This window comes from Denticeps clupeoides, chromosome 20 (genome assembly GCF_900700375.1).
Source record: "Denticeps clupeoides chromosome 20, fDenClu1.1, whole genome shotgun sequence".
NCBI classification, from domain to species: Eukaryota; Metazoa; Chordata; class Actinopteri; order Clupeiformes; family Denticipitidae; genus Denticeps; species Denticeps clupeoides.
In genome coordinates this window covers 13,709,232-13,726,753 of record NC_041726.1, presented here as the reverse complement: position 1 = coordinate 13,726,753, position 17,522 = coordinate 13,709,232, and the positions used below count along the sequence as shown (strand labels likewise).

The 17,522-nt window shown below is 43.1% G+C and overlaps 4 protein-coding genes across 5 annotated transcripts; 1 reads left to right on the top strand and 3 right to left on the bottom strand.

Annotated features, from left to right (window-relative positions):
* Positions 1 to 1,533: 1,533 nt before the first annotated feature.
* LOC114770352 (dual specificity protein kinase CLK2-like) lies at positions 1,534 to 2,962 on the top strand. Its single transcript, XM_028964207.1, has 2 exons — positions 1,534 to 1,804; positions 2,550 to 2,962. Exons 1-2 carry the CDS (start codon positions 1,601 to 1,603, stop codon positions 2,724 to 2,726), a joined length of 381 nt encoding a protein of 126 aa, XP_028820040.1. The 5' UTR covers positions 1,534 to 1,600; the 3' UTR covers positions 2,727 to 2,962.
* A 2,615-nt stretch (positions 2,963 to 5,577) lies between these two features.
* Positions 5,578 to 6,504, bottom strand: LOC114770622 (free fatty acid receptor 3). Its single transcript, XM_028964662.1, has one exon. The coding sequence runs from the start codon at positions 6,502 to 6,504 to the stop codon at positions 5,578 to 5,580; it is 927 nt and encodes a 308-aa protein (XP_028820495.1).
* Positions 6,505 to 7,051: 547 nt separating this feature from the next.
* Positions 7,052 to 13,864, bottom strand: tekt2 (tektin 2 (testicular)). Of its 2 annotated transcripts, XM_028964738.1 has the most exons (10): positions 13,731 to 13,864; positions 11,391 to 11,573; positions 11,012 to 11,137; positions 10,717 to 10,922; positions 10,504 to 10,647; positions 10,228 to 10,342; positions 9,705 to 9,812; positions 9,485 to 9,628; positions 8,890 to 8,969; positions 7,052 to 8,572 (listed from the first exon to the last, which is right to left on the bottom strand). In XM_028964738.1, the coding sequence occupies exons 2-10, from the start codon at positions 11,544 to 11,546 to the stop codon at positions 8,374 to 8,376; spliced, it is 1,278 nt and encodes a 425-aa protein (XP_028820571.1). In that variant the 5' UTR covers positions 11,547 to 11,573; positions 13,731 to 13,864; the 3' UTR covers positions 7,052 to 8,373. The 2 variants fall into 2 exon arrangements, with proteins under 2 accessions (XP_028820571.1, XP_028820572.1); XM_028964739.1 differs by lacking the exon at positions 9,705 to 9,812.
* olah (oleoyl-ACP hydrolase) lies at positions 13,442 to 16,636 on the bottom strand. Its single transcript, XM_028964741.1, has 6 exons — positions 16,384 to 16,636; positions 16,174 to 16,312; positions 14,780 to 14,879; positions 14,482 to 14,651; positions 14,294 to 14,376; positions 13,442 to 13,882 (listed from the first exon to the last, which is right to left on the bottom strand). Exons 1-6 carry the CDS (start codon positions 16,511 to 16,513, stop codon positions 13,740 to 13,742), a joined length of 765 nt encoding a protein of 254 aa, XP_028820574.1. The 5' UTR covers positions 16,514 to 16,636; the 3' UTR covers positions 13,442 to 13,739.
* Between the last annotated feature and the right edge of the window lie 886 nt (positions 16,637 to 17,522).

Genomic DNA, 17,522 nt, shown 5'->3' with positions numbered 1-17,522 from the left:
TAAAAACACCTACCAAGGAGGTTGACTTCATAGTGATCTACAGTACAGGCCAAAAATTTGGACACACCTTCTCATTCAATGTATTTTCTTTATTTTCATGACCATTTACGTTGGTAGATTCTCACTGAAGGCATCTAAACTATGAATGAACACATGTGGAGTTCTGTACTTAACAAAAAAAAATTAGCTGCCCTTTGCTCTGATTACTGCTTTGTACACTCTTGGCATTCTCTCGATGAGCTTCAAGAGGTCGTCACCTGATATGCTTCTCCAACAGTCTTGAAGGAGTTCCCAGAGGTGTTTAGCACTTGTTGGCCCCTTTGCCTTCACTCTGTGGTCCAGCTCACCCCAAACCATCTCGACTGGGTTCAGGTTCGGTGACTGTGGAGATCTTTTTGTTAAGTACATAAATTCACATTTTATAGTCATACACGGAATGATATGCAGTGAAATGCTTTTTGCGACTGCTACAGACCACAGTATTGCAAATGTTGCAAGTATACAATGAACCAACATGCAAATATTGCAAACATAACCAAATATTACACTTTTACGTCTTTAACATAAAATATGTGTAACTGGTAGGGTGAAGGTGTGCAAATGAGTTAAAGACAATGTTTAAAGAAAAGAGCCATAAAAAAAAAGAGCAGTGATTTTGTGCAAAAGAGTCTGGAGTGATTGGAGGTGAAAGTGAAAGTGCTGGAGTTCTATGTACTGTTGTTGAGAGCTCGGACAGCCTGCGGGAAGAAGATCCTCCTCATTCTCTCTGTGTTGGACTTCCCTGATCGCAGCAGAGAGAAGAGTCCATTGTTGGGGTTGGTGAGGTCCTTCACTATCTCCCTGGCCCTGGTGCAGCACCGTTCGCTGTAGATAGATTGAAGGTCAGGGAGCTTGGTACGGATGATTCGTTCGGCTGATCGAACCGCCCTCTGTAGGGCTCGCCTGTCCTTCATGGTGCTGTTCCCGAACCAGGTTGAGATATTTCATGTGTTCATTCATAGTTCTGATGCCTTCAGTGCGAATCTGCCAATTAAAACACATTGAATGAGAAGGTGTCCAAACTTTTGGCCTGTACTGTACATCTTTATCCGATGGTGCCGACTGATGGTACGCACATGCACACAGGGTTCCTACAGTCTTTAAAAAAAAAAAGTCATGGAATTTGTAAAGTTTTGGAATGCGAAATAAACATATAAAGTTCTTGAAAAGACACTGAAGTCAGATTGACACATGAATGTGTAAAGAATGCATGTTTTACAACTACAACGTTTAAAACTAGCGCGGCTCTGTAGGATCTTTGCTGGCTTCACGTAGCGAACCACGTTACGTGCTGCTGTGTGCGTCGCACAAAAATTTCTTTTTTAAATTTGCACAATTTCAGAGGACTTATGGTCTTATTTTTAATATGTCTTTTTTTTTTATGTCGTCCACAGTTTCACTGGAAAAAGTGCCACCATTTGAAAGCTAGTGGTGTTTACAAATGAACTCGTTTCTATTGACTTCTATTTACTTTATTACTCGTCGTTTCTTCCTCAGCTACGACAACCGCTCAGCAGACCGCCGACCGTATGACCGCCGCTACTGCGAAGGTTATCGCCGCATGGAATTCAGCCGCGAGAGGGAACACGGAGCAGGAGCAGCGGACTGCTACTACGCCCGAGACTTCTCACCCGGCGGCTACAGCTACCGACGGGACCACGAGCGCGACCGCAGCGAGCGGGGCGATTCATACCGGCGGAAGGGTAGCAGGCGTAAGCACAAACGAAGGCGTCGTAGAACAAGGTCCTATAGCCCATCCACCTCGGTGAGTACTCCCAAACCAAGCCTGTCCCTTACACCTTCTCACCCCCTCTTCTTCCCTCCTCTCTCCTCTTCTCCTTAACCCTCTCTTGTCCACAGCCCCGGGATTCGGTAAGTAGTCCAATCTTTTTGGTTTGGTTTGGTTTTGGTTTTGTCCTGTTTGACGTGGTGTTCTGCAGTCAGCTGTAGGGTTTTAGCTCCTGTTCATGTCATTCATACATGAAATAAGAAAGCTGAGCATCTCTCTCTTTTAGTTGTTTCATTTCTCTTTTCTTTAAGTATGAAGAGAGGGTGCTTGCTCTTGACTACATGTTTTGCTTTACAGTGTTAATTTTACCTCACTTTTTTTGGTCAGGGTTAATTAGTTTCCCTTTTTAACTTGATTTGAATTTAAATGTCTGCTTAGATAGTAAGATATATTATGAAATAGGCTGCTTTGTGATTTTTTGTCAGGATGGCTAGGCAGAGGGTTGAGGGAGAAAAGAAAAATCTCGAGGGGGCAGAATGTGATCTTTGACTTGTTCCCTTCCACTATATCCCTATCGTTGTATATATCTCCACACGTGGTGTCATACGAAACGCCCTATGACCACCAAATCCACCTACAACATCAACAACAACTCTGCCGCTCCGCCCTGCTGTCGCCGTGGCCACGGCTGCCCCCCTTCCTCCTCTCTGCCCCTCTCCTCCTCCCCTCTGCGGTTGCGCCGTTGACCTCCGAACCCGGGACGGGCGGGGCCACACAACAGCGGAGCGACAGCCGGACGCGGGCAGTGTGTGTGAGGGACGACGAGGAGGGTCACCTGATCTGTCGGAGTGGCGACGTCCTGCAAGAGAGATGTACACACTGCCACTACTCTACTCCTATCGTAACTTTTCTCCCTATCAGTTCAGCCATAGAGCAGTCGTTCACAAGGGGAGGATGATGATGGTCATCACTATGCCGTGGTAGAGTCCAAAAAGACGGCAGGGAGGATTGCTTCTTAAGAACACCTTAAGAGGGTTTGGGGTGGATATATATTGTCGCTCTGGTTTTTGGATTCTTTGCAAAAAATATATATTGTATTTATTATTAATTATTTATTGTTCTCAATTTTCTGTTCAAACTCCGTCTCAAGATATATGAACGTATAAATTATTGTCCCTATTCATTCACTGCATAAACAACGCATGTATGCATGAAAGATGCATGCATATATTTATGTATGCATCTATATGTAAACCAAAACCATTTTCATTTGCTTTTTTTAGCCGACTGCATATTTGTACCTCTCCAAAAAGCTTTGAAATATACAACAGGGTTCAGATGTCTGAGTGCACAAATTAAATAATTTTGCATGGCTATTTTGTTTTGTTTTTTTTCTCTTTACGATAAAATATTATTACATTTACAGCATTTTTACATTTACAGCATTTACAATTGTGCAAGTTTGCCCAAGTGCAAAACCTGATGAATTTTAGAAATATTTTTGTAAAAGTGTCCAGTGTTGTAAATTAACCTGTCTTTCCATTTTTTTTTCATTGAAATCTCAGACATTTGGACCCTGCTATTTATAGACCTACCTGTAGACCAGTAGGTTCCTCATCCTAGTAAACTTCCTGCACTGAAGTCTTGCACACCCTGATGGCCCAGCAAATGGGGCAGAGATTTACTTTGCCACCTCTCTACATGCGCCACGGGTGTGATTACCTCCCACAGTAACGTGACACCTCAATTTATAACATTAGTTGCGGAAATTTAATAAGCTACCGCGGACATCCATGTACCCAAAGCTGTACAAACACCGTCACTCAGCAACCACTGAACGCTCCGTGTACGGTTCACAGACGAGTGTCGCAATCATGGCTGGCTTGTACAAAAGTTCAACTGGAGTTGACGTTTCACAAGGAACGACAACAAAACCAGCTTCTCGTGTGAGCTCACTTATTAGTAGTTATGTAATGGTGTCCTCTTGGGGTCTAGTACAGTTTTAGACATACTTCGACTGAGTATCTTTATAAAATGTAAACCTGAAAATGAATGGAACCAAAAGCACAGATCAGTGTGGTGCCACGATCTTCTTGTCTAGCTGGACAATTCCTTGTACACCAATGAATACACCAATGCCTGATCTCATCCTCCTCAAATCATGGCTGCACATGTTTAATCCCATGCTCTCACACTTTTTTACACCCACCAACCCTCGCCTACGGCTAGATCAGGCTTGAACACATCAATGTTTAGACCAAACCACTATCCATACGGCATGACCAACTTCGTGCAAGACTTAGATTGATAATCACAATCATCAGAATTGCTTTACTTATAGAACACAGAAAATAATCGCTGAAGTATAGTCCAGATTTCCCTTGTTCAGAGGATAAAATCAAACATGTTTTTTTTAACCTAAACCCCATTTGTAGCATTTTTTAATAGATAAGTACCGCCTCTGTTTTGGGATGGATTTGCTCTTCTTCACAGCAAGTGTGCTTTCTGCTTTCTGCAGTGGTGGCCTAGCGGGTAAGGAAGTGGCTCCGTAATCAGGAGGTTGTGGGTTCGTATCCTGATCTGTCAAGGTGCCGCTGAGCAAAGCACCGTACCCACACACTGCTCCCCGGGCTCCTGTCATGGCTGCCCACTGCTCACCAAGGGTGATGTTAAAAGCAGAGGACACATTTCGTTGTGTCACTTTGTGCTGCAGTGTATCCCAATGACATTCACTTCTCAACAGCTTGGTCATTATTAGCATTCAGTCAGGGCTTTCATATGAACACAGCTGCATTGTGCTGTATTACCTACAGACCATTTTGATGGAAGTTAATTAAAAATGACTTGTATTCCATTTACAGTGATCATTCATTTACTTCCTCAATGATTGTACACAAATTAAGAAAATATATATCAAACATTCTGTATACTAATTTCTAATTCATTGCCTGAGAATATTTTACATTATTATTTCACTTTTAATTAATATTTTTTTTAGTTTTTGTGGGTTAACCACAGTGATTATAAGTGGTTGTAGTTCCAAAATAACACTTTGCTCCGATGGAAACAAAATAAAACAGAACAACCATTCATGATTATTTATTTATAAAACTGCCTTCTAATTATCACTCACCTTTAACAAATCAAATAAATAGACATTTAGGATCATGACACATGTATGACATGTACAGTCGAATCTTATCACAGTCTTGTTGACACAGGATGGCGAGGTGATTGAAACGATCACAAGGAAACATCCTTCATCTCTTAGCTAAAATACAACCTGTTTGCTTTGGGTGAATCAGTATATTACTACGTCCCGCACGCGGTGAAAACGAGGAATCACAGATCACTGGATGCTCTTCCATCTGTCTCTGAACACAGGAAAAGTGCCACAATTTACCATCACTCTTAATAATTCTCCAGTTTGCAGTGTGATATAAAATATTTGTCGATATTAATATCTTCACTGATCAATTTTAGAGCTGCCCCAAAACATTAGACATTGAAAACGTGTCCTGGGTAAAATATCTAATAATTATAATAAGATGATTAATTGGTGAGATTAGCTTTGATGTTGTTGCACTTTAGATGTCTTCATGACCTCATTTCCCAAAAGACAACAGCAGACAAATCCTGCAAACGGTTATTCAGGAACCGCACTTTGATCTCTGATCTATACCAAATAATTACTGAAATCTTTGAAATCGAGCCTGTTGCTGGTGTTGAGAGTGTAATTTGAATATCTTCTTTAAAAAGGAATTTAAGTTCCATGGCTTTTTTTTTTTCTCAGATGACATCTTGCCATGTCACGTCTTGCCTGGTTGCTCTTTGGTCAAACTGCTTTGGCACGTCCCACGTCTTTGCAAACCGCACGTCCCACAGATCCTTCCACAAAACCCTTGTGGCACGGCCGGTGACAGCAGCAGCATGACGACAGGCTCCAAGAAGACGTTGCAGGAGCTGGAGAGCATGGCTTTCTGGCGCCACGTCACGGTGGTGCGCAGCACAAAGCCCACCACATGCGAGACATTGTAGGGCATGTAGCAAACCACGAAGACGCCCAGCGTGGACAGCGCCACGGCCAGCACCCGCCTCTTGCTCCCCGGCGGGAGGAAGGACCGGCCGACCAGCGCCACGCAGCGCAGGGTGCAGAACGCCGTCAGGCCCAGCGGCACCAGGAAGAGGGTCAGCGCCATCTCCAAGCGCAGAGGCAGCAGGACCGCGTGCTGCTCGTCCGTGAACTTCTCGTAGCACAGCGAGAAGTTGCCCTCGGCCAGCGCCACAAAGTGCTGGCCTTGTTCCGCGGCCAGGGCCAGTCCGAGGTGCAGGATCACCAGGGCCCAGAGCGTGGCGCTGACGCCGCAGGACAGCCGGGCGCGCCGGTACATTTTGTAGCTGATGGGGAAGGCGATGCTCAGGTAGCGGCCGATGGTGACGGCGGTGATGAAGAGGCAGCTGCCGTACAGTGAGGCGAAGAAGAAGAAGCTGTAGATGGGGCAGACGGCGGACGGGAGCACCCAGTGCACCGCCGTCTCCAGGATTTTAATGGGCATCCATGCTACCAGGGCCAGGTTGGCCAGGCACATGTTGAGGGCGTAGACCACACTGGGCGTCGCACCCCGCTTGTTGGCTTTCCGCAGGTACACGAACAGCACCAGCAGGTTGGCAGGCAGTCCAAGGAGGAAGGTGAACAAGTAGATGGCCAAGGAGACAGCATCTGCGACTGAGACCATCCTCACAGCCTATGCAGTGACGCGGAAGTCACTTCCTCGCCATGGACCTGCTCCAGTCAATCTAGCTGATTCGCAATCTTGCATCGGTCGATTCAGAAACTGCGCTTCGCCACATCGGACCAAACGTCAACCATTGTGAACCCAACCGGCGCCACCGTAGATCCATTAAAGAGTTCCAGTCTCCAGAAAGGGAGCAGCGGGGAGACCACGTGGCAGGGAGGCGTGTATTTGTCTGGCCGTCAGGGCGAGTTGAGAAGAGGGAGTGTGCGTGGTGGGCACGGCCTGACCAGAGGGACCCAGCCGTGCAGAGGTAATGGTGAGAGATGGCACTGGCAGGGGTAATTATGCGGCAGCTGGCATGAGGGCCCTTTAGTGAAATGATTCAGAATAATTGGGCTTTTCAGGAAGCGCTGCCCATCGAGCCATAGCCTGGTCACTCTAAGTGAATTTGAGGGCCAGGCCATAAAGTCATAAACAGATTCAGTTGACGATTGTCGCATGGGTGTTGGGGTAGAGCTTAGGGATGCTGTTCATTTTATAAGAGGGGTCCAGCATACTCCTCTACTGTAGAGTTCAGATCGATTGTTCCTATATTTTATCATCTTTTTGTTTGTGATCCATGTTTTGGATCCTGTAAGGATTCAATTTAATACTATTAAGTATCTACGTAATATCTGTATTATTTGGAGCATGTTGTTATTTTAAATATGTTACAAGTAGTACTGTACTATTAGTGGTAGTAGATCAATAAAAGTCCTCCTGCAAAAAAAAACTCATCTTCACTCACTAGACGAACACCATTTACTTTATTACAACTCCGTCGCAGAGTTAAGCGCAGAGCCAGTAATGACCCGGCCTATTAGATTTCATAATAATTTAATATTTCAGTATCATACCTTCCTCTGCGCCATACAGGTGGTTTTATATTTCAAAGATAATGTCTGACAAACACATTAGAAGACATTAAGGCCAAGGAGAAGGCAGTAAAAACAATGTGCATCAGTGTCTGTTTTTCATCGTGCCTTTATCTCCCCGAAATTTAGTTCAAAGTCCGAATCATAAGGAGACCATTACGTCCACATCAAAACAAGCTCTCGCGCTCTCCCCGCCACCCAAAACAAACAGACTGTACAGTAGGCAGATAACATGTTCATTAATGAAAACACAAAAAAAAGAGAATAGACCATTTCTGATACAGCACTACCTGGAATAAACTTTACAGGGTTCACATTCAGAGCTCACAAACAGAAAAACAGCCTTATAGTGATAAATAACCAGATGTGGTCTGTTCATGTACCCTGTAAATATGGACGTATACATTTACTGTACTCTCAAAAAATAAATCTGCTTTATGATTGCAGTCATCTTATACAATGCATACAATGCATCATTTTATAACCAGGCTACAGCAAAAGCTTGAAAAAGGAGTTTTAGTGGCTAGTTGGAGGTAATAACAGGTTCCAAATGACTTAGTACCTGAACCAGCCTGTGAAGATATACATTACAGTAGTCAATCGATTCAAAATGTCGATTTGGACATTTTTCAAATAATTCATCACAATTAATTCTTAAGACTATATAGATGGCTATGATGCAGAGGTACTTGCCATTTACTTTGAACTGAATTGTTGGTCCAAAAATTCACGTCCAAGCATAGATAGACAGGTACTTTATTCATCCAAGGGGGAAATTCACAGTTTGCAGTCATTTAAACTTAAAAATAGACTAAGTTTGTGGATTAAGCAGCCAATCTGTTGTAGCGAGCAAGAAACAACTATTGGTGTGTTTGAGTGTGTGAATTTTATGCACTAATCAAGATGAATGCATTGTAAGGAAAATGACAGTTTACATGAATATTACAGAGGTGCATTAGGCCACCTTCCCATTAAGCCTCTTGCTGTAGTTTGTGAGGGGGACGGCAGCGATGGGATAGGATTGCTTCTGTGAAGCTGTGAACAGGCGTTGGCGGATTTCCTGAGTGCGCGTTTCAAGTGACAGGGTGTCCTGTTTACGGGACAGGTCCTCCAACATGCAGGCCTCGTGATGGCGAAGGTCCTGCAGGGAGTGTCTGTTGGAAGACAGAAGGAAATGAACCACAGACCACACAGTAGCATTACATTTAAATTAGTGCTGCAATCATTCATCAATGATATGATGTTGGAATAGGCTATATTAGTATATATATTAGTGCTTTCGTATAGTGAGTGAGCCGGGTTGTAGGACGCCAATGACGTGACGAACATTTAAGCAGCTCCAAAAGCCAGGCAACTGTAAAACCCGGCTGATGTTTCAGGCCAGACGCAGTCCTTGCCTGTTTCGTGCCCTGGGCGAGTTTGTCCAGAGTCAATGTGCAAAAGGTTCGATTGTTTAGAGCAGCTAACTCACTGAGCTTGGGACAGCTTCTCATGCAGACTCTGGATGATGCCCTCCAGTTGCTTGGCTTCACTCACCAATCCACTCTGGACCTGTGTAGAATATTTGAAGCTCATTGGCATCTGTGGGTGTTGGTTTTTTGTTTTCATTTTGGTGCTGTCAAGCTAAGGTGCATCTGACTACTGAAAGCCTGAAAAGCACATGACACACAGCAGGTCTGCCTTCCAAAAAGATGAAGCAGGTGCGTTGTCAAAGTTACAGTGACCTCAACATCACACTCAAAATTCATGCTTAAATACCATAAGATATTTGTCTTGTTTACCAATTATGACAGAATAGAGCAATATGTAATATTATTTAACATTAATACAAGTTCCCCTAGCCTGTCTATTGTCCTGCAGTGGCTAGAAATGGCAATAGGTGTAAAGAGTGTTGTGGCCTGGAATTTGTCCCCTTATGTCAACAAGTGGATTAATGTCTTGAAGAGAAGAGAAGACTTCATGTCTACGCCAAACATTGTGGTTGGTGAATGATGTTAATGACGCCATTTCTGCTAAATGCCCCCTCAACTTCTATAGACTGCTCTACTCTCTCTGTTGTGGTCTACCTCATCCCAGCAGAGGTCCATCCCTGGGCGCTTTGTTCGGTTCTCCAGACGCGTATGGGACAGCTTCAGTGGTGACATCTTTGCTTGCAGGTCATCCTCCAAGCCACGAATATCCTCCTCCATATCCATGATCTGATCCTTGGTCTAATGGTAAATAGTATATAAAGATGCAATATAATGGGTGGATGCATTGTATTAGGAGGAGGTGTCTATTGCTTACAGTTTTCAGCTGCCACTGCAGCTCATCTTTGGCCTGCTCCAGGTTATGGGTGCGCTTCCGGAGGGCAAATTGCAACACCGTACGCTGGGCCTCCAACTCATTCTGAACCTTTGCAATATCAGAAGATCTGATCTCAATACAGCTGCTGCGAAAGCTACATTAACATGTATACTTAAAGAGCACTGATAATTAGTTGGCATGTTAATTAATACTGGGAGTTTGTCATTGTAATACATAAGCATAGCACGTGGTGACACAACAAAATGTGTCCTCTGCTTTTAACCCCTCACCTTTAGAGAGCAGCCATAAAAAGGACAGGTTAGCAGTGTGTGGGGACAGTAACTTGATCAAGGGGACCTCAGTGGCACCTTGATGGTTCAGGATTTGAAGTTGAAACCTTTCGGTTAAAAGTCCACTTCTGGCCACCACTCGCTTTGTACAATTATTTAAATGTTTTGCATATCTGAGCAGGTCTGAAAATATTTACATGATGAAAAAGCACGCCGAGGTAATGCTGTCGTACCTGTACTCTGGTGGTACTGATGTTCTCACGCAGCTGCTGCGATGCCTGCATTTCCTGCTGGGCCCGGGTCACATTGTGGTGGCTAAACTGCACCCACTGCTGGGGGGTGCTGGAACTGGAACACATTTAAAAAAAATTAAATGTCACTAGCAGAGTTGTACATTAGGCAGAATCATTTAGTTTCTTGAGATACATAGTTTGAAGTATATAGGTAAATTAAGCTATATTTTTATAAGTATTATAAATGTTTCTAGTGAACTGCCACAGCAGGCTTACCCATGGGGTATTCGCGTGGGCTGAGGCTTCAGTGAGATCTCTGATGATGTCACAGTAAGCGACAAACAGGACATGTCCGCATCAAGGGCTTCCATTTTGTTCTGGAGGTCAAGGGTCAGCTGATGTCGAGCTTCCTGTAATAAACTGTGACGGAATAAAAAAGTGACGGACAAGCTGCACTGTCCACCATTTAACATGGGTCTAGCGTCTTACCAGAGTTCCTCGAAGGACTGGTCTATCTGCTGCTGCAGAGCATGCTGAGCCTCATCAATAACTCGGACTTCCTTCTTAAGCTCCACCTCTACCAGATCACTGACCAGCTCACTGCCACGGCGACCCTCTCTCATGGTAAGACAATCCACTGTGACCTCAAGCGGCAATGTGAGGGAGGCCAGGGCACGTTCTGCTGCCTCCTTCGACTAGAGCAAGATGAAGCATTGTTCATTTGTCCACAGAAAGCCTCTTTAGACTTTAGTCTGAAGGTTTGGGTTTTTTAATTTCACATTACCAGAGTGAGAGCATCCATTTCCCTGTCCACTTCCTGCACACAGAACTCCAAAAGCTCCTTCCAGTGAGAGATGTCATGAATCCTGTCACTCAGTCTGCGATTACTGTCACTCTCAAGCCAGCTAGCCTGGAAGACAGTGGATGAAGAAGAGGGTGAAGGTTTACAAGAGGAACAGGACAGATTTACAGCATCCAACACAGCAGAGCAAAGGCAGGGTAAAGAAACTTTCATCTTGACCCATAAATATCATGAAGTTCACCAATAATCTGTCATCAAACTTTTAATACTCTTCTCATTTACCTCCTGATGTCCAATTCCATGTTGTAGTCATTCCATTCCATGTCCATGACTTACTCACACATGCAGTAGCATCTCTCACCTTATTGGCTGTCTCGTTACGCAGAGCCCGCCCCTCTTGGCAAATGTCATGTGACGCTTTCCTCCTGTACTCAGCAATGTCAGACAGCAGCTTGTTGGTGGCATCCCAGTCTGTCACGCTGTGCTTAAGTCCAGGCTTTGAGCTTAACGTGGCCATGTTTGCTTGAGGGTAAAGTTGCTTCTACTGCTAGAGCAAAAGAAAGGTCATTAACGACTTTTGAATTGTGATGCTCATAGATTAGCAGTAATGGAGTACACAATACAGTAGAAAAGTTGTAATGTTGTAAATGACTTTGGTGGCTGGAAATTGCTAATAACGGTTATCTGAATTTTATCAGCAACAATTAGTCTTGAGTTCCAATAGAATGATGCTGTGTTCACCAAGTCACTTTATAAGGTTCATTTTTATTAGAATTACATCAACAAACTGACGGCTAATGTGTTATTTTCCAATTCGTCTGTTCTTCGTTTGTTTCTCATGGAAAACAAGGAAAGGCCCTCAACTTTTGGACAGTAATGGAATTTAAAGTATGATTTTGTTAAACATTTTCTGTGCTTTTTTTTTTTTTACTTTTGATGCAAAAACATGACAATAACTGAAGTGCCGTAATGTAAACCAGACGATTTCCAGATTGTTAATTAGCATTTGGAGACATTAAGCACGTATTACCAAAAGCCACTCACTCATACAAACCCTTTCTATCATTTTCCAGATTAATATTTAGATTATTACTTATGTTAAAGAGTGACAATAATTACACACTTACACACCGCAGACTTCACACGAAAAAGTTGAGAGAATGTCACAATGTGTGCCAGTCGTCGGTGACTCGTGGCTCCTGTCACCAGGTAACCAGCAAACGCGGCGGCCAGTCAGCTGCTGCTGAATAATGCAGAGCTGCATGGCAACATGTGACAATGGGCCGAGTTGTCACAGAGCCGCTTTCTGATGGTGCCGGATGGTCCTGCTGCTTAGATCTGCACCTTGCTACACCGGCCACGAAAGCTCCTCAGAGGCCTATTACTATTACTATAGAGGTCTATTACATTTCTATCAAAAGAATATTTGTAGTACAGTAATATAATTTAGTAGTTTATTAATTGAATGTAAAATGAATGAAAAAGTTTACAGTTTATTTACTTAAAGGTTTTATTAGTATTTGGGGTAAAAACAGGTTTAATCCAGATTTCTGGCTGGCTAATGGGTGTGCCTTCCTGACTATGAATCTCTGGTCATCTCCAACCTCTGGAACAATCCAGCTGATCCAGAACGCTGCAGCACGACTTCTTTTCAACCTTTTCAAATTCTCCCACACTGCTCCACTGCCTTCCTGTAGCTGCCCACATCAGATTCAGCATACTGATGCTAGCTGTTAAAGCCAAGGCAGGGTCAGAACCCTCCTACATCAGATCTCTCATCACTCCTCACTCTGCACCTCAATTTCTCCGATCCTCCAGCACTGCTCCACTGGTACCACCATCTCAAAGTACGAGGACAGCATTCATCTAGACTCTTCTCTGTCTTGGAGACCAGGTGATGGAATGAACTAGTTGTCTTTATAATAATAATAATAATAATAATAATAATAAAGGTTTGGTTTGTAGTCGTTATGCGAACCAAACATGGGTTTTCAATGATGGATATTTTGAGCATTTATGTAATTCTTATCCAGAGTGTCTGCCAAATGCTGTAAATGATGAACAGATTATCTCCCTTCCTGTCTCTTGGCATGATCAAGCAGCGGGTCACTCCTTGTCCTCTCAGAGCATCACACATTTCTAATCTTGAGCCTCCTCTCATCAAAAAAGCAAGACATCCCTCTATATTCAGTTCTGGCCCCAACTATTACTATCAGAATGGCTGAGGTCCTTCCCATCTTCCAGCGGCATTAAAAAAAAAAAAAACTTTTTAAGGAGTATCAACTGGACTAAATATGCATAACTTCCTTGTTAGAACTTATTATGGTGTGTAATTTAGCCTATAGTCTCTGTTACACGGCAGTTGTTGAAAATTTAACTAATACCCTGTCAACAAAGCATCACATTTAGGTATTGAATAGCACAAAAACTTTTATTTGAAAAGCAAGTGAGTGCCTTTTTTTGTGCAAAATGTATTAGTGGCTGGCTTGTGGGACGTGATTAAATCAAGATTTAATTAAAAAATGTAATGGCACTTCTGATCATGGTAACAACAAATATAAAAACAACATGGATTTATGCAGTGTTATACCATGGTCCATTTGGCATATGCATTATTAAGATATTTTAGATTCAGAGTTTTACATTGAAAAGTGTCAGTATGCGGCAATTTCTACATGTCCAAGGAAAGGGAAGTGCCTACATCAGCCTTTTATAAATAGTCCATCTCTGACATCTCCAGATGTTTTGTGATGTGGTCCAAGATGACCTTTTCATTTGCAGTGTCCTTCAGGTAAAAGTGTGGTCCGGGCAGCATAGTAATGGTGAAATCTCCACTGGTCATGTCCTTCCATGCTATCATAGTAAAGGAAGAGTGGCAGAATTCACACAGAATTCACATTCAAACTTCACATTATTGACATACATAACTTTATGCAAATGAATGGTAGCAGGTAATTGGTTTTTGAAACAAACCCATGGATTTGATTGTATTACCACCAACTTCCAAGTATTAGGGACTAATATGTTCTTAAGAAGAATAATTTGCTCCCTTATATATTTTTTTTTATTGATTTTACCTTTACTCAAGCCTTATTGCAGGTCGTAACATTAGATGTAACATTCAACTGATCATCCCTTTGGTTTTTGGTTTTCCCACTTCAAATACATGTATTATTCTGCTATACACAATTAATTACACTTCTTCAGTTTAAAACACAGAATATTAATACCTCAATATACAAATTTGTGAAACAACAGACTAACCCTGCAGGTCATGTGGCATGTCATCTTTTCCATCAAAGCATGACACTGGGCAGGAAACAAACGGACTCTCTGGCTTGGAGTACCTAGAAAAAGGTTATAATGTCATACCCGGCCATTTGGAGGACTTTAAAACGCAACAGCTACACAAGTTCATCCAGAGAGCGTGATCCTCGCCAACCTCAACCGACCTGTATGCCTCCGCTATCTGAAGGTCCGCTTTGAGAGGAGGCAGGAAGAGCTTCAGCGCTTCTGGATTGGCCAGTAATTCAGGGGGCGTGCCTCCGATGCTCAACATCCATTGGAAGAACTCCTCATCTGACAGGTTGCTCTTCTTTGGGGCTTGAAGTCGTGTTAGGGACTGTGACAAGACAAGTAAAGCTTTTTTTCATATTCCATTACTGTCTCTAGTGAATAATATATCTCTATCCCAACACTGGCTGATGAATATTGATCCCACTGACATGTTCCAAATATTAACGTGCTTACATAGGGAGCAGAAGCACCGGAAAGGAAGATGTGAATTGGCTCAAGATTGTGGACTCGCTTGAGGTATTCAGCGAAGGCAAAGCAGGTCATGGCACCAAAACTGTGACAGAAAATTAGCAAGGACTATTTAACAAAACAAATGAAAGTTTAGCTCAATTAACAAAATAAGAAGAAAAATATATGTACGTTTGGGGGAAATGCTGCAAGTAAAGGTCACAAGCTAAATAAGTATGTGTTATGAGTAATTAAGTAAATTTCCATTTAGAGATTACTAAATGTATGTATAGAAATGTACACAGAAAAAATTTGCATTAAATGTGGCCAACACAAGGTACAACCCCAAGCAGGCCCAGCAGCGTCTCAACTTCACACATTGAATGAGAAGGTGTGTCCAAACTTTTGGCCTGTACTGTATATAAATATTATACGTTACACTTAAAACTTAAATACCTATACAGACAAAAAATTATATATATATTAAACTTTCTGAACAATAAACAAGGACAACACAATATAAGACGCTTCCAAGTGGCTGTTTATATGTGCAGTAGACTGGTTCAGGCCATCAGACTCCTCAACCTGAATTGAGACCTTTTATACTGCACTTTCTGTATATTCTCTGCCATGCTGCTGCTGCAAAAATAGGAACATTTACATTTATTGCTGTACTAAACTCTGTTCTGTACATCTTTATGAACTGGAATGCAGTACTGGTCGGTATAATTGTATTTTGCTCTGAACATTGTTTTGTCTCGTCTTGTTTAGCCGTACTGCTCCTGTTTGCAGTTGTGTTCTGTTTTGTGCTGTTCTGCTCTTGTTGCTCTTTTGGTTTGCTTTGCTATGTATTGTATACATAGGTCAGAAATTACAGTAAGAATACAACCAAAGAAACTGAAGTGATTGTCAATGTGAAACACTGCAGCACAGCACACGGTGACACAACGAAATGTGTCCTCTGCTTTTAACCATCACCTTTGGTGAGCAGTGGGCAGCCATGACGGGCGCCCGGGGAGCAGTGTGTGGGGACGGTGCTTTGCTCAGTGGCACCTTGAACCTTCTGATTACGGGGCCACTTCCTTAACCACTAGGCCACCGCTGCCCCACCACCACTACTACAGCGAGATCTTAGTAAAGCTGAAACCAGCAATAATAATAACAACAATAATAATAATACAATAATACTTCATACTAGGTTTAACAAAATCATTATTTCAATGTTTTTATGAATATTTCTGCATTTTTTAATGAGAAAAAAATTATAAATGACCCTCATTCTTCGGAACCATCGTGTATATGCACTACAGGAATTTCTCACATTGGCAAAGGGGCAAACAAAATGATGTTCAATATTGGAACATTTATTGAGTCATTTAGCAGCATTTTACCTCGCTCACCTATGGCCAAACAGGGCAAAAGGCTTTTCCCCGATCTCGGGCAGCAGCACCGTGCAGAGCTCCTCCGTGATCTGCTGCATGCTCCGGAAGAAAGGCTCCTTAGCCCGCGACTCCCTTCCCGGCAGCCTGACTGCGCACACTGCGGAGAGCAAAGCGGGGCCGAGCGTCATTTCAGGAGGCCGCCGCGGAGAAACGTGTCGCGTCTTCTACCTTCAACCGACGGGCCGAGCAGGTTCCCCCAGCGGGCGTAGTGGCCGGAGCCTCCGCCTGCCCACGGAAGACAGATCAGCCTGGCCGTGGCTTCTGGTCGCTTGAAGAAGCGGTTTATCGCCTTGTCCATACTGTGCTGCTATTAAAAACAGTCATAGAATACCAAATAATTTGGAGTATGCAAATGAAAGCGTTTACAATGTGACGTTGCGTCGTTCTGAATCGGGTGAAATGAAAGTGTTACGTGTTGACGTCAGGCGAGTTTCGCCACCTGGTGGCTCGGCGTAAAACACCACGGCCGAAATAATCCATAATAATGTTCACACACACACACACACACACACACACACACACACACACACACACATATATATATATATAAATAAAAAAATGGATGCTGTGGACTTTACCCCCAAATCTTATCTTGCTTTGGCTATTCGCCGACTTTTTTAACCACAAGGAGTACAAACGTGTTTAGCTAGTTGTTTAGCATTGTCGTAAATTTGCAGATAGTGTCTGATGACAACTATGTGTGAGACTTATTGCCAACATTTAAAGAAAAATAAATAATCATTGACAATAATCATTTTCATTTTAAGTAATTAAAATGCTTTTCAGATAATGAAAAAAAAAACATTTGTGACAGAATAAAGCATTCCACTGGAAGCCAAAACTTGTTGCTGTTGATCAAATTTCTCTACACAGATATTCATTTACCAGCATTTACCTTATTATCCAGAGCGACTTACAAGGACAGTCCATTTTACTTACTTTACAAGGACAGTTACAGGGACAGTCCCCCTGGGGCAGTGGTGGCGGTCCCGTAATCAGAAGGTTGCCGGTTCGAATCCCGATCCGCCAAGGTGCCACTGAGCAATGCACCGTCCCCACACACTGCTCCCCGGGCACCTGTCATGGCTGCCCACTGTTCACTCAGGGTGATGGGTTAAATTCAGAGGACAAATTTCACTGTGTGCACCGTGTGCTGTGCTGTGTATCACTTTACCCTGGAGACACTCAGGGTTAAGTGTCTTGCTCAGGGACACAATGGTAGTAAGTGGGATTTGAACCTGGGTATTCTGGATCATAGGCAAGTGTGTTACCCACTAGGCTACTACCACATGCCTGTAACACCTCCT

Coding starts and splice junctions, on each gene's coding strand:
- LOC114770352 (XM_028964207.1), top strand. CDS start 1,601: ATGGAATTCAGCCGCGAGAGGGAACACGGAGCAGGAGCAGCGGACTGC. Junction 1,805..2,549: donor CCTATAGCCCATCCACCTCG/GTGAGTACTCCC, acceptor GCCACACAACAG/CGGAGCGACAGCCGGACGCG.
- tekt2 (XM_028964738.1), bottom strand. CDS start 11,546: ATGGCCACGTTAAGCTCAAAGCCTGGACTTAAGCACAGCGTGACAGAC. Junction 10,648..10,716: donor CAGTCCTTCGAGGAACTCTG/GTAAGACGCTAG, acceptor ATTCCGTCACAG/TTTATTACAGGAAGCTCGAC. Junction 9,813..10,227: donor TCAGTACCACCAGAGTACAG/GTACGACAGCAT, acceptor GATATTGCAAAG/GTTCAGAATGAGTTGGAGGC.
- olah (XM_028964741.1), bottom strand. CDS start 16,513: ATGGACAAGGCGATAAACCGCTTCTTCAAGCGACCAGAAGCCACGGCC. Junction 16,313..16,383: donor GCTCGGCCCGTCGGTTGAAG/GTAGAAGACGCG, acceptor TGCTCTCCGCAG/TGTGCGCAGTCAGGCTGCCG. Junction 14,377..14,481: donor CAGATAGCGGAGGCATACAG/GTCGGTTGAGGT, acceptor ACCTTTTTCTAG/GTACTCCAAGCCAGAGAGTC.
- LOC114770622 (XM_028964662.1), bottom strand. CDS start 6,504: ATGGTCTCAGTCGCAGATGCTGTCTCCTTGGCCATCTACTTGTTCACC.